The sequence below is a fragment of the Filicampus tigris genome, chromosome 4 (assembly GCF_054856515.1).
Source record: "Filicampus tigris isolate MCC_2025a chromosome 4, RoL_Ftig_1.0, whole genome shotgun sequence".
Taxonomy (NCBI): Eukaryota; Metazoa; Chordata; class Actinopteri; order Syngnathiformes; family Syngnathidae; genus Filicampus; species Filicampus tigris.
Genome location: NC_141220.1, coordinates 13,327,834 through 13,344,389, shown reverse-complemented (window position 1 = coordinate 13,344,389; position 16,556 = coordinate 13,327,834). Strand labels below are relative to the sequence as shown.

General features: G+C 39.4%; 1 protein-coding gene across 1 annotated transcript in view; it reads left to right on the top strand.

Moving 5' to 3' along the window:
- cdh13 (cadherin 13, H-cadherin (heart)) overlaps positions 1-16,556 on the top strand; it is a 311,068-nt gene that overhangs the window by 168,018 nt on the left and 126,494 nt on the right. The window contains exon 7 of the mRNA XM_086029056.1: positions 1,401-1,545. Coding sequence (XP_085885182.1) covers positions 1,401-1,545 — 145 coding nt within the window. The remainder of the gene's footprint in view (positions 1-1,400; positions 1,546-16,556) is intronic.

Genomic DNA, 16,556 nt, shown 5'->3' with positions numbered 1-16,556 from the left:
CGCCTGACTGTGGAAAATCAGAATGCAAGTGTCTGAAAACATTATGTTGGAGACATGAAGAGTGACAGAATACGCATTTCCCAAGACCCTCCTCTGCTTTTTTTAACATATTTACTGTATGGTGCTGTTGAACTGTGCTATTTCTGTTTCTTTTTTTTTTTTCTTTTTTTTGTGACCAATTGTGCAATCTGAGGTGAGGCTGGCTGCTTGCTGCCGCCCTTGCCATATCACCCATGTATTTGAACATGAAATATGCCAATTCAGCAATTTTAATAATGACGTCATGAGCATGATTGGATTCAGAAAAAAAATCAATTTAAAACATAGACCAAATAACTAAAATGGAACATCTATCCATCCATGTAATTATTATTTGTAATTTTTTACCCATCACATGCAGGTAAAGATCTGCCTCCCCTGACCCTGATCGGGTGTCCCTGCAACATGGGCAAAAAGGCTATCTCATTTACCATTCATTTAAGATATTTTTGATTGAAAAAAAAAAACTAAGTTGAAGTGGCAAAACACTGGTTTTCCTTATCTTTGTTTGTTTTTGAACACTGTAAGCAATTAAGTACAATTATAATAAATGTGTAGAGAACATCCTATAAAAGTGCTTTAAAGATAAGGTAAAAATTGTTACAATTGAAATACAATTGCAGGTAAGTGAAAGTAGCAACAAAGTAAATGGTTTCATGAATAAAAACACAGAAACCACTCTGACAAAATCCTAACACACTTAAAACAGAACACCACCTATAAATCCAACACAACAGTAAATGTAAAGCACTTTGTATGCAGCAATGGCTGTTTTAAAATGCTATATAGATAAAGTTGATTTGAGTTGATATGGAGTGATCCATTGACGGCCCACTTAAAACTTGAGCCGACACATTCTGGACAAAACATAGAGCTCAAAAGTGTTTTGGGGCAAAAAATGATAACAGAGCATTGCAATAATCCAGACTTGATGTCACAAAACCAATGATTAGAATCTCAGCATCTTTCACTTGACTCATCTGAGCTTTTCATGATCAAACTAGTGACTACATTTTAATGGCAAAATAAGCAAGAAGTTTGTTGACAGCCAACACCTCACAGCAGCCAAACACGCTGTTAGTTTATCAGCAGCACACTTATTTCTGGCAGTAATTAGCAAATAATTGCAAATCATCATCATAATAATAAAAAACGAGAAAAAAAGCGCTTTATCTGACCTAACCTAATAAATATACAGTAGCTCAATGTAGCACTCTAAATCAAGCTATCATTTAAAACATTGAATTTTAGTTGGAAAAAGTCATCTGTTTGTTTTATCAGGATCAGGTGACTTTTTAGGATGTTTTTTTTTTTTTTTTAACTAGTGGCAAAAATGTCATTTTCTAATTTTATTTCCACAGCTGGAGGTGTCAACCACAGACCTAAATGGAAACCTCGTTGAGGGACCAGTGATACTCGTCGTCTCTGTCATCGATCAGAATGACAACCGTCCCATATTCAAAGAGACGCGCTACACTGGAGAGGTGCTCGAGGGATCGCCTACAGGTAGGCGACACAGTCTAATACTTAGTTACAACCCTCATGAAATGATTTTCACCGCAGAATGACTCTTGATTTAGTAGCGGGTGTTAGTGGAATCTGTGCGGATGGTGTTGAAGTCTCACTCATGCAGCTGAATAATAAAACACAGAGACAAACATGTCTCGCAAGAGAACAACACGTGATGCAATTGCCTCTCAAGACAGACACGTCAAAAGACTCAGGGGTCTCACGGCCTACATCGTGTCTTAAAGGGGAACACCATCAAAGTTTGTTTATAAGTCTCGGGGCATACTAAAGCATTGGTAGTATATTGGTAGAGTTGATAAAAGTGTTGGTGGTCCCAGTTGGAGACTGCAAGTTTGAAACTGTGGAGAATATTCTGAAGAATTCCAGTTGCCTCGATATTGATGCGAGTTATCATATTAAGTTAAGGCTTAGGGAGTACCGGAATACATGTAAATATATAATGTATGATTATGTATACAAGATACAAAAAAAAGTAACTGTATTCCGTTACAGTTACAGAAAAATAACATGTAATCAGATTGCAGGTGCATTTAATAGAAATGTGGATTATTTTTCAGTGTTACATTTTTTAATGCGGGGAGAGAGACGGCGCGGTCGAGTCCTCGCAGAGATTTCACGGAGATAAGCGTAACTGGTCACAATATATCTCAATGATTGTCCCACGTATAGGTTATTGTTGGCCAACAATTAAATGTGACAGTTCATTGGCTGGAGACGTGCTGTCAGAAATGACTCGAAAGGAATAGATGGTGACTGTTTTGGATCACTGCAGGACTTATTCATTGTAAATAACATTTATAAAGAAATATGTGAGCTGTCACGATCATCCTGACTGCTTGTTACCATGGAGAGTGCTGAAGCTAGCAGGCTAGTCCTACGCCTGCAACTTCACTAAATATTCACTAAGTCACGAACCACCCACAGCTCTACTATCTTAATGCCATATTATCAATATCATCTGATATTTTTTTTCTCATCTGGACTAGAAAATTAAAAATGTTAGTTCCGCGGTTGACGTTACAGAATGTGTGTATGCGTGTGTGTGTGACAGGAGCGTGGGGTCTCTTTTCTCTATCTATCTATCTATCTATCTATCTATCTATCTATCTATCTATCTATCTATCGATATCCATAAATATATACTGTATATCAAATAGATTTTTTTGTTGTTTGAATCTTATATATTATATTTGGTATTGGAGAAAAAAAACTACAACAAAAACATTTGGGTACGCTTGCAGCAGGACTGACTAAAGTGCATTAACAAAAAGGTGGATTTATCAACATCGCCAATTTGCTGGTTCAATTTAAAATCACTGTCCAATTTAAAGACTGTTGGCTTTAGATAAGGAGACAGGAGGCCCAAGTCAGCAGGGTGGGTTGCATAAGGGCCACTGGGACCAAACGCCCAAAATGGTTTTGTTTTTGTTGTAGTTCAACAAGTTTTGTGTCATGCTAACCAAGATCATTATTCAGATGTTTAAAATGTGAAGCCAGACAAGACACAGCACCAACCAACACTAACACCAAAATCTCTCTCTCTCTCTCTCTGTCTCTCTTTCTCACACACACCCACACATGCACGCAAGAACACCCCCACGTGCACCCCCCCACACACAGAAACACACGCACACACACACATCAGTGCTTTGACTGGCTGTCAAAATAAAGTCCTCTCTGCTTTTCATTTTCCGTCACCATACAAACAACGCTTTTGTAAATATTCCCCTTCGGCCTCATACTGTAAATCTCCGCCATCTCTTGGATACCTTTGTCATTTTGTCAGTGCGGTGTCATTTATGGCTCTCTGAGATGCTGTCACTGCTATCTCCTTTTTTTTTGCATTTTACATTGTTTTGGTGATAGCCATGCCCGCTCATAATTATAAATAAATGTAGTCTGAGTGTACCGTAGTCTATTTCAGAAAGTTTTTACAGCAACCTTCACGCATGCATCATATCTTGACTTTACAGCTGTAAAACACAAGTCAATTAAGGCATCTGTCTTGTATGTGAATGTCCGCCTGTCAATATGAAACAATTTATATATAAATGTGTAGGTGTGGTGTACAAATTGGTATTATTAAATTCATATTTCTGATGACTGTATGCACAAAGTTTTATTAAATGTAAGTAGTTCAGGGCTTTTCTCACAGCTTTTATCGCATTTCTGCTAAGTAGAGAGTGTGCATTGTTATTATTATTGTGATGGGTAATCACTGTTGGTGGCTACAGCCACCAAGAATAAATTCTTCAAATCTATTCTTGTCAGTACCACTCATATTTCAGCTGTCATGTGTGCACTGCATGGCGCTGATGACAAAATGAACTCAAATCAGTTGATTGAGCCTTTAGGTCTTAATTTCTGTTCTGCTGATATACTGACAAAAAAAGTATAGGGGCTGACTCTGCCTCACTAGTGTCTATCGTGGAAAAAAAATAATCGATAGATCATACTGACATTTTCACCAAGTTGTAAAACTCATCATGGTATTTTTCGGACCGGGGAATCTCTGAGCAGGCATAGTGGCAACTGGCATCCACTGGTCTATTGGTCAGCCCTTCGGGTTGCTAATTTGCTCACTGGTTTCCCATCCGCTTCCGGAGCGCCGGCTGGGACACCATCAATCTGTGTGTGGGGAAACAATTCGCGCAGGAACAGTTTTATTGCTGCTATATGTGAATGTTCAATTGAATCTGGCGACGCGATTCAAATGAAGTCAATGCAGTTAGCGTGGGGCGGGCACAGTTGCGTGCGGGGCGGAGCGCATGATGCGGTTGGAGCGGTGGAATGCGGAGCGAACCACCAAAAATCCGCCCATTCCTCCATTCGGCGCGGCGAAAACAAATGAAGCTTTTTCCCTCTTCACCTCGTGTCAGCCAATCAGCATCAGGGAGTACTACGTCACACAGCGGATCCAGTACACTCGGCGGGTCTTGTGTGATGAGCGCAAAATGAAGGGAAAAGATTACCGTTGTGGTTTGTGGACATCCCGAGCTATATGACACGGCCAGCTACCACTAACCGGGACAAGATAAAAAGAAAGAAGGCTTGGCAAACCGTGAGCGAGGAGCTTATTATACAATATGCTTTTACTTTCTTTCTTTAGTTTTTTTAAGTACATGCAGTTGGGTAGCTAATGGCACACTTGAAGTGACGTCCGAAGAGACAATTTTTGTCGTTTGCCCATTTTGCCGAGTAGGTTGAGATGAACTTTGGCTGCCTCGCGACCACTCCACACTCATGAGGGACGATTAATGGGACGGACTAAAATCCACCTCTGCCCTTGCTTAGTCAATCCCATTTTTGAAACTTGTTGTCCCCCTCCCTCTGCTCACTTTGCAGCCAAACTTAGAGGAGAGTCACTGACGCAAAGACCGACACAGATGGACTTTTACGTAGTTTTACTTTAAAAAGTTGCTCAACAGCTCATTCGAGAAATCAAAAACAATTTGTGCACTTTGCAAAGCCAAATTCGAATACCATATTAGTTATACATCTTTGGTGTATAGTTGAAGAGTTGTATTTTACAGGAAAATGGTCATATTCAAGGATCAAATAAAGCTTTGAATCAAAATAAACTTTTCGTTTTTTTGTTCCACATTAATTCCAAGATTTTACTCAAGTAAATATTTGTTACAAGCTTCGTATAATATTTAATTGATCACAATTAATCGCGATGAGTCATGGAAATTTTGCGATTAAGTCGTTAAAAATTTGTAATCGCTTGACAGCACAAATTATACAATACAATACAATATTTTATAGCACAATTAATAACAGCTACAGTTGTTAGAATGCCCACCTCTGCAGATTCTCCTTATCCACGCAAACTGTATTGACATTATATGTAACTGAATCATGAGATTACCTGACCGTGTTCATGCGTCCTTCGAACGCCGCATTTTCGGATGCATTTTTCAGCTACGTGACATCAATTCAGGCGCGACTCGACCTCACCTGGTTTCCAAATTCTAGAAAGACAATCCGCATGCTGGGCCCTTCGACGTCTTCAAAGGCTCCTCCTCAAGTAGCCTCCGTCGACTACATAAACCGTGGCAAATTTGGACAGTTTTAATGTGAATTTGGACACCACGTGAGGTTGAGTCGCGAAGGAAGTGATGTCATGCGGCCTTCGGAGAACCCAGCCTGTCAATTTGGACACAGCCCATATCTCGTATCCAACAGCAGAGCTGTTTCCGTGTTCGTGCAAACAACGCGCCTGCCTGCTGGTTGCATCTGTGATTGGCTGAATGTGCATGGCCGGAGGTTTACATCACTTACGCTGAGTGATTCTCAGCTAATTTGAATTAAGAGATGAGAGGTTTTTGAGATGTTAAAATGAAATAACACACATACTGTAACCAACCCTAACCCTAGTTCTTTTTTTGGGACGTAAATAAAATGGTTTTCAGAGTTTTTACCAGTCAAAAAGAAAAATTACACAAACACTACTAATACACTTTATGATTGGATGGTCAAGGGCGCGGAGGCAAAACGTTTGCGTCCCAGCACAAAGGCTTTCCGTTCACAAGAAACAAGATGAGGCTAAAAATAGACTGGCTTTCGGGCTCACATATACACTACGGCAGCACAGAACGACCTCGGAGTGAATGAGGTTGTGTTTGCTGTAATGTCTTATTTCACGGATCTGATCATTGACAGATTGCACAAATTATGACATTACGGTCGATCAGCGATTACGCATAATTGTGATTGGTGTCAATTTTTGGGGGAAGTCATTTTGCATGTTATGTATGTTCGGCCATTGAATGAATGCCTGTGAATGCAGTGCTCTTCCACAACATGTTTGCATTCATGTGGTGCTGCAGCCTGCCCTGCGTGTATATGGTAGTGGCTGGGCAGCAACGGGAAGCTGGAGGAGAGAATGTCACAGTGCACTGACATTTCTGTGTCGGCCGATAAGACAGGCAGCCAAATCGTTTCTCTCTGTTTATTCTTCCACTCCTAGTTTTCCTCTTCGTTTTTGTTTGCCATTGTCTTTTCCCTTCTGTTCATTAGAAATGGCTCTCCCTGACCTCACTCTGGGTTTTCTGACGTTTACTTTGAGTTAATTCTGGCAATTTTCATTTCAACGAATGAATACAAACTGTCTGTGGAAATCACAGTGGAAATAATTTGATCAAACTATTGCGTTTTCAAAATTTCCGTTTCGGGTTCTTCTGTTTGCAGCATGCAGAGAAGTTAGCATCTCAGTCACATACTATTGGACATGATGGAGTATATATGAAAATAATAACTCAGGGCGGAGTCTCCGTTTGTGATCCAGACTAATTTGTGTTTATATTAGATGATTCAGGCTCAGAACCCTATACTGTGAAGGGAGGCATGATGGATATGGTTTGTGCTTCAAATGCTCACGTACAAGACGGATTTAAGAGATTATGATTTACTGTCATTAAAATGATGTTCATTCTGATAGCTTTTGTCAGCTGCATTGTCAAACTTTCGAAACCAAACCTGGAGATTCTTTACACGAGTGTTTCCCAACCAGGGGTATATGCGTACCCACTAGGGGTACGTGAGCACATTGCAGGGGGTATATGGAAATATTTGATAAATTATTTCCCAGAGCAATACCCTTTGGCACAGTCACACCAAAATCACAACAGCCTCATGACAAATGAAGTGTCTCATTAAAGCTCAGATGACTGATGAAAAAAAAGTATAATTGCTACAGTGGGTCTGAATATTATTCTTGTTCAGTGTTTTGTTCCTGATATTTTAAATGTCTGATTAAAGGGGATTTATTAAAAGGAGCTCCAGTTTTTGGGGTAAATGTTATGAGTCAATAGATAACAAATGCAAGTTTATTCTTTATTTTGAGTTGTATTTTTTTTTATTTTCAAGGCAACATATGTATTTTTATGTTTAATTTGTGTTTAAAAATATGTGTCATCTTCCAAAACGCTTATCCTGTACAGGGTCGCGGGGAGGTGCTGGAGCCGATCCCAGCAGACTATGGGCGAAAGGCAGACTACACCCCGAACTGGTCGCCAGCCAGTCGCAGGGCACACACACAGACACCGTCACTGAGCGGGAACCGATCCCACGCTGCCTGCACACAACTCAGGCGTGTGTACCACTACACCATCAGTGACCCTAGTTTAAAAATATATAATAATATAATCAGAGATTACGGCTCAAAAGCTTGACCTAACGTGCTGGTCAAATAACTAACCCATTATTGGCTTGGTCCCTCTTGGATTCAGCGCTGGGTTCGCTTTTCCACTAAATTTGAATTACTTATAACACAGCAGTTTTAAGACTGTCGTGTTTGGAACTCGTTTTACAAATTTAAATATGAATTTAAGCAACAGTTTCTAGATAGGATCTGGCACCAACATTTTGAATCACCGTTTATTTTTCATTTATCCTTTAGAATAGCTGACGATTAGCTTCCATGTTTTCTTCATATTTCTTAATACGCGGTGCCTCTCCTGAAGTCACATTCTACAATGCTGGTCTGTAGAGTAGCATTGTAAAAGTATGTGGTTTGCATGGTGGGGGTTGTCTGAAACAACTGATAATAATGCTCACCCGCCCGAAAAATAAATAAATAAAACACCAATACTGCTACTGAGAAACCTTTGTCGAAAACTACTCATAGTTGTGGCAAGTTGAGATTCGTTAGGGTGGCAACAATGCCCGAGCTTGAGAGAAATTGCTGGAGATGGAAAATGTTTCAACCGAAACATTATACCAAAGCTGGTAGGCAATTTGTTGCATGATGGTTCCTGATTGTCGCATTATGGTTTCTGCTTCTGTACTTCTCTTTTGACTGGCTCCCTCTGTTAGCTAGAGAGCAGTCTCTCAAACATTATACAGGTGACCCTCCATCCCGATGGGCCTATCAGCAGTTTGTCAGAGCGAGAAAGCCAAGCAATTTCATGTCCAAAACATCCATTGAGACTGCTGGCCAATTATCTTTGGGGCATTGTTGTTACGATAAATTAGTATGTTTTTCGTCCCTTCATTTTTCTTTGCTCTCTATCCACCAATGGATGTGTTGCTCTCATTTGGTTCAGTGATGGCCCACCTGTACACTTTATAGTTCCGTCTAATTACGATGAGCCTCATATTTTGTCACAATGAGATGAAGCGTATTAAAGAGAAAAATTAACGCATTACAAATTTCAACTGAAATCTTATCTTGAGTGGTGAAGGAGGGAAAGTGCAGTGTTAAAATGCACCCGTGCTAAGAAACCATTTTGTTAACTCAAGTTACAATTTAATAAGACACTCTTGGAGTATTTACTCATTTGTATGAGTTGGTTCTCTTTTCACCAGTAAGTCATCATTGATTTTCCCAAGCTGTCTTAACCAAGCTATCTTCTTTTAAATTACCATAGGGAGGGATATGTATTACAGCAATACGAGAAGAAATGTGTTCTAAATGGGCTTTATTTTCAATAGACATTTGAAGTGAATTTATGCAAAGACGAAAATGCTTTCTTTGAATACATTTCTGAGGTTTGGAGTACATCATTTTGGACCCTTTTTGGCTCCACATGGTTGCTTCCATCATTCCAGAGCTAAATGGATTCAACATTCACCTCTCCATCTCCTGTGAGTTTCTCACTATTTCTCCTTGCTGTGTATGAATGAATATTATGCAGATGAGAACCTTTTTGTTATTTTATTTTTTTAAATCAGACCTGGGGGATGGGGTGTTCAAATATGGTATAGTATGGATTGAAAATTCAAGGTGTAACAATGGCTCAACACTTTGATCCCTGGTGGCTGTTCCACTGCTTGAGCACTGCTAATCTTTTAAAAGGTTTCTATTCTCGTTTGCCCCTGCACAAAGTCTCATATCAAGTTGGCCTTGATTATCTGTCCCTAGCTTTGATTCAGCATGGGCCTGCTCCTCTCGCTGAGCCTAACTCTCAAAGCCTCAAAAGTCCCATCAAACAAACCAATCTTCCCCACATCACTTCATTTCCCCTCTTTCACTTTGACTTGAAAAGCCAGCCATTATTGCTTTCATAACCATGTAACAATCACCCTCAAAAACGTTTTTTCCTTCAAAAAAATCACAGTGTTCAATTGTTGTTTGTTAGTCTTTGGGTCAAAATATGCTGGTTGCTATTGTATGACCTGCGATTGTCTGGCGACTATTTCAGGCTGAAGTTCAAAATTTGGCAATCTATACATTAGTGGAGTTCTTTTTCAGCCTACCGTGTAGTTCTACTTTTTGATTTTTTATGCAAATATCTGTACTTTCCAGAGCTGGGCATTTTTGCAAAAAAATGGTCCGTTTATGACCTTCTGCCGACAGTCGGGGTACCCTTCCGCCGTCCGTTTATCCGCCATTTTGTCTGGCCGGACCAAATAGTAATCACCTGTAGGCCAGTCCGACTATCATTTTAAGTAGGCTTCTGTTAGCATATCAGACTACCAATTTTGACAAACTACCACTAGCACAATGAGCTGAACCTGAATGACCTGTATAATTTGGAATGGGAATGATACGACTGTAATGAGCTAAATGTGATATTGGTGATGAATAGGGAATCTTTTGATTAAAAAAAATGTAAAAAAAAAAGAATGATTGTGAAAAGGAAGAAAATGTGGGATTGTTTTGCCTCCAGTAATCATATTGTTTTATTATTTTAAAATCCATAACATGCTTGAGGCATAAGTATATGTATTAGTTGTTAATCACAAGACGGATAAGCTTTGGAAAAAAGTGAAGTCAAATGTTACATTTTTATAAAAATGTCAAGTTGAAAAAAAAAATCCTGTTTTTACGCTCATCTTAAATAACATTTGTTTGCTTACTGAATGTTGACACTTTTTAAGTAAGTTGGAATTGTTTAAGAAAGATGCCTATTGAGAACCGTGCTTTCCTCCAAGACCTTTGATTTAGCCATTCAGAGGTGGCTCTGTGCAAGAGATGCTGATGGGAATATGATTGAAAGAGATGGTCTCCTTCATCTATAGCCTGTCTGTCACCCTCCTTCCTCACCATTGCCTATTTTATTCCAAATTATTTGAGTGTCCTGCTGCGTTTAAGTGAAGTAGCACTGCAGAGAAATCTCAGTGTCTAACCGTCTATTCTCTGTTATAGTCTTCCACAGTTTTTCTGTCTCTTTTTAGTTTTCCACCAGCCGTTAAGCTCTGAATTCTTGGGCTTCTGCACTGAGAATGCATTAGCAGCTAATGGCTAAATCATACATGATTGAGTATTGATTTTGAACTGTCAGACAATCACTGATGACAAGGTTCACAGATGGGAACAAAGCATTAGGCTTCTGTCTGAGCCATGAGAGGATAAGAGATTTGTTTTAGCTTGACATTACTGTGATGACTCAGTCACTAACCCATTTCATTAAATTATGCAGGATGTACAGTGTGGCACGGGAACCAGATCAGTGGTTCGAATGATCAGAATTTCGTGTTGTCCATCACTGTGTAAATATGAAATTACATCAATGGTTTAAGTCAGCCCAAACGTGACAGTAGGTAAGACATGCTCTCCTTTTTTGGTATATATACCAAAAAAATAATACACAGTACATGTGGGTTTAAGTTTCAGCCAAATAAACCACAAGTGGCACTTTTGGTCTTTCAGTCTATCCATCTATCTATCTATCTATCTATCTATCTATCCATCCATCCATCCATCCATCCATCCATCCATCCATCCATCCATCCATCCATCCATCCATCCATCCATCCATCCATCCTTCCATCCATCCATCCATCCATCCATCTATCTATCTATCTATCTATCTATCTATCTATCCATCTATCCATCTATCCATCTATCTATCTATTGATCCATCTATCCATTTGGCTGTCCATCTATCATCCATAAATCCAATTTGGCTATGACTAAAAGATAAATAGCAAATAGGCAAGTGGTTTGTATTGCTATGTGTGGATTACTTCTCAGCAGTAATCCAAGCCACAAATCTACTTTAGAGGTTGCCAACCTGGCCAACAAGGGATGGAAACCGAGACCGTGCTAGCCTTATTTAAGACGTTAGAGTTGTGTTGTACTTCAAAGTCTGTGGACCACTATGCGGTACCTGTGTTTGATTTGTGGATGGTTGTTTTTCAAATCTTTTATGAATTAATTTTTTGTTGAGTTTTTATGTTAGAATACATACTGTAAAGTTATTTAATAAGAAATACACCAAATTTGTGATGTGAGAAGCAGAATTCGGACCGAGAAGCAGACGGGACATGGAAGTGGCAAAATAAAAGTATTCATATACAAAAGTACATACCAAAATAACTCAACAGCGGTGAACAGCATAAACAAAGAAACAACAAAGAACGGGGCTAGACACAGCGGCGGTAGAGTGCCTAACCAAGAAGCATGGAAGGATACGAGACATTCTGGCAATGTGTGATGGAACAAACAGACTTTAAATACTGAGAGACACAAAGCCATGCCCAACCCTCTGACAAAACAACAACTAAACAAAGCATCCATCCATTATCCAATCCGCTTATCCTCACAAGCGTCACGGACGTGCTGGAGCCTATCCCAGCTCTCTTCGGGCAGTCGGCAGGGTACACCCTGAACTGGTTGCCAGCCAATCGCAGGGCACACAGAGTCAAACAAACATTCCCACTCACAATCACACCTAGGGGCAATTTAGAGTGCCCGACCAAGCATGTTCTTGGAATGTGGAAGAAAAACCACGCAGGCATGGGGAGAACATGCAAACTCCACACAGGAAGACCAGCACCGGATTCGGACCCACAACCTCTGTACTGTGAAGCAGACGTGCTAACCAGTCGACCACCGCGCCGCTCTCTGAAAACTAATTCAATCCAAATAAATTTGAATAACAAAACTCAAAACTAAATATAATGAAAAAGCGGAAATTATTATAACCGTGGTTCTCAGGAATGACCTCGTCACACTGGATTGCTTCAGTTGTTACCATTTTTGAAGCAACTACAGTGTGCAATCGAAGTTGCGAGGCTTCAGATATTTTTAAGTCGACAGTAGTGTGATACATATTGAGTGGACTTCGACCTGTCTTTCATTATGTCATTACTATTTTTTTTCACAACAGTAGTAAAAAATAAATCACAGAAAGCAGGAATGATTTTTAAAAATCTATATTCAACGACAATGGACAGCTCTGACACCGAATTTTGACAGAACATACACGTTAGAATAGGGCATGGTGATGTTGATAATAGTTTCTTTTTTTTTCAAAATAAGAACATGTATGAAATGGATTAAAGATAAAATACAATAAAAACATAACTATCCAAATGAATAATGCCATTCTAGATATCACACAACTTTTCAAGGATTGTACACTGTTGTTGTGTATGTGCTAGCCCAAAGTATATTTTGCCCGGCGCACATACACAACAGCAGTACACAACACGCACAAAGTGTTATTGGTTTGTCATTTTCTTCTTCGAGTTGATGGATGAGCATTCATTGGACTAGCCTCACATGAATGGTTGTGTGCTCAAAACAATTTTGTGATCAGAATTTCCTCTGTGTGTGTTTGTAATTGTGGCACAAATTGAACACCAAAATGTACTCTCTGTCTGCACTCTGCATCTCGCAAAATGCCATGCAGTTCAGGATCAGGGGGTTTATTCCTGATTTTTGATTGAAAATTCTGTAAAATGTATTTTCTTGATAATTATCAAGATACGTATTGATATTGATTCATCACCTAGTCTTATGTTAGAACACTAGAGCATGAATGTGGGTTGAGTGTGGGTTGCTGTATGATGGTATTTACAGCCATAGGAAAAAAAAAATACTTTCGCTCAGTGTGCTTGCTGCTGGGACTGCCAAATAACCGTTGCACAATTTGGCCAAATCGGGGAAGCGTCCTCCTTGTGGGCCCACGGCAGCCGATTCTGCATGGTGAGAATTTGCAGTACATCTTTGCAAACAATCATGGACATGTTATTATTTCTGTGTTATTATCTTCTTCCACTTTCCAAGTGTGGTCCTTTTTTTTTTTCCAAATACTGCTTGAGCCTGACGTCCCCTCACCGCCCCAGCTCCACCTTTCCCTGGTTCTCCCTCAGTGAGTAAAGCTGCACATTCAAAATAGAAGACCATTTACATCACTCCACAGAGATGGACTAATTTCATTTAACACTCATTTGCAGAGCTGGGCATCAGCCCTCCGTCCCCGGGTTTCCATCCTGCATATTCAATTGACCTACATGGTCCTGGCCCGTCCCTCGCCGGCGACAGCGAATCGGCATCGAGAACATTATCTTCACGTCACACGCAGGCACCGCGCGAGCAGACACGTCACCAAACAAAGAAAAAATATCAAACAAAAACAACAAATGAAAAGAATATGGGACACATGTCATGGAATGAAGTCGGCTGTGTTGACTCCCACAACTGCGCAAATGGCTTTTTCTAACTGCGCCCATTTACGAAAACATCAAGAGAACGAAAACTCTACCCATGCGCACAGTTAGATTGCACTTTGCGCTCAACTTAATGAGTTTACATACAAAATGACTGTGTGTGAAATGCATTGGATTTCAATGATTCACTTTTTAAGGAGAGAACTTTGTGTTCCAAGACTACCTAGTGTGGACATGCAGGAAGCCAGTAAAGAAGGGACAGTGTCCAAACTCAAAAAATGAATTATTACTTCCTTGTATGAAGAGATTACCTTATTGAAATAAGATTTGAGGTAATTTATGCAATTTGTGGATTGAAATTTATTATTTTGTCATGGTTTTAATTTGTCTAATTCTATCATTATATAGCAGTATCACTGTGACATAGCACTGTATTTAAAAATAGAATTCAGACAGAGTCCCTTCTTCCACAAGCCATATTTCATTTTTTCAAAACATTGATCAAGCACTGCTCTGTGTTGTTTTGTTTTTGGGGAAACGCCAGCTAGTGAGACACACAACAGAGAATCTTTAATTTTCCTTCCCAAACACTGTCATAGTTTTGAGTTTCTTGGGTTACTACACACACGTATTATTTATTATTATTGATTAATGGTGTTTCTTATCAATCAATGGATTCCCACTGAGATTAATTGCAAGGTTCACTTTGTAAAAGTCAGTACTGTAGGTGTGGCTTCATATCACAGCAAAGCACAAATTATACAAAATGACTAAGCATAGTACATACAGTATGTGTTGGTCATCCCTGGCTATTGGTGACTTTTCTGCTCCCAGAATATAAATGTTAATATTTAATTGACCAAACCCTTACATGGTTTACCATGCACTTAAAAGTGTGGAAAATATATTACAAAATTTAAAGAAATGCATATAAACTAGTGTTGTTCGGATACCACTTTTTGGCACCGATACCGTTTCCACTACCTGGCTGTGCAGTATCGGCCGTTGCCGATACTGTACCGATACCTCACCATTTGAAAAAAATCAAAAATAAGCGCAATTTTTTTGGTAATTCTAAAGAATTGCACTCACTTGGATGTAAAATTATTCATATCTAAATCATCACTTGTGAAGTATCTGTAGTAACATATACACACAAAATATATGTTGAATAAACAGCCTGTTTTCATAGCTCTTCGTGCTTGTGAGAGTGAGACATGGGATACATACTGTATTCACATGAATGTACATTTGTAATAAAGCAAGGTGCAGCAGTTGTACTTCTAAAATATATTCAGTGATTCTAAACGACCCCCCAATGCGTGACGTCACATTTGTATGCTGCCAGAGGGGCAGGTGGTCGAGTGAGTGAGTTAACAGAAGTCCGGTATGTGTTTCTAAAAATGGTTTACACCTGTGCTGTTTATGGTTGCTCTAATCGGTCAACTAGAGATTCTATTTTGTGATACCGGCAGTGATTCAAATTAACCGGAGGCAAAAACGAAGTTGTTTGAAAGCAGACGCGCACAATGTCTGTCAGATCTTCAACGTGACCACTTAACACCATCACAACATACAAGGTTATGATCTGATGACTTCATATCAGTTATTGTTTTCTTTTTACTTTTCATTCAAGATTTACTTCGCTTTGCTGTTCAACATTAATCTGTTAATTATATAGGTATACAAATTTCATGTACGTTGATGGAACATTATAGAACATTTTGCTGAGCGATGTGTTGTAAAGAAACCTGTCTCTTTGTTAGCAGTTAGCAAGCTAGGGTGAGCTGGAAAAGCTTCGACGGGTCATAAAGATGAGTTTATCTGGACACAAACCATTTCATGAAAGACTTTTTACACCATTAAACTAGTGATCGATGTACTGTGTCAAACAAAAGCAACATACTTTTTGCTACGAGACAAAGATCCAGCCAACATGCCCCCAAAGTAATTGCAGGCTCTTGATAGCATCAAAGTCCCCCCAAGCAACTGCCACCAATGTGGCGATGTATGTCCTTATAGCGACCTTTTTCACCAAACTAGACATAAGTAGACCGATGACCAATAACGCTAATAATGGATGAAGGAATAATTATAAAATAGTTATCACACATTTGCTGATTATGCTAAATGAACATATCTTTGAGTGATTTAGTTTACAATATATATGCGTATTGTAAATTACATATAAGAACAATGTGATATTTGCCTGCAAAGAATAATATTGCTTCCGCTCGCGTATGTCCTCGCAATGAAGAAATTGCTTCTGCTTGCATATCTATCAATAGCAGACTTGTTGACACCATCTGATAAGGTTTAGAAGGTTGTGGAGGTGACTGAATGTTTTTGCAATGTAATGCTTTGGCGTAATTATGACCCATGGATACAGTAATGTTTCACTCACATACACACTCATAGAGAAACAAGTCCAAGTGTTTCCAATGGCTTGCATAAGTTCCCCGCCCCTTAGGTTGGAAACACCCATGTAACCAGGGAATCCTGAAAGTTCATAAAGGGAGGTTACGGAGAAATAAGGTTAGAATGTATGAGACGTTATCCTCACGAGGACAGCGGGAAGCGGAAAATGGTGCTCTCTCTCCGTTCTCCTCATGAGCTGGTAACAAGGAGCTGAGTGTCTTCCT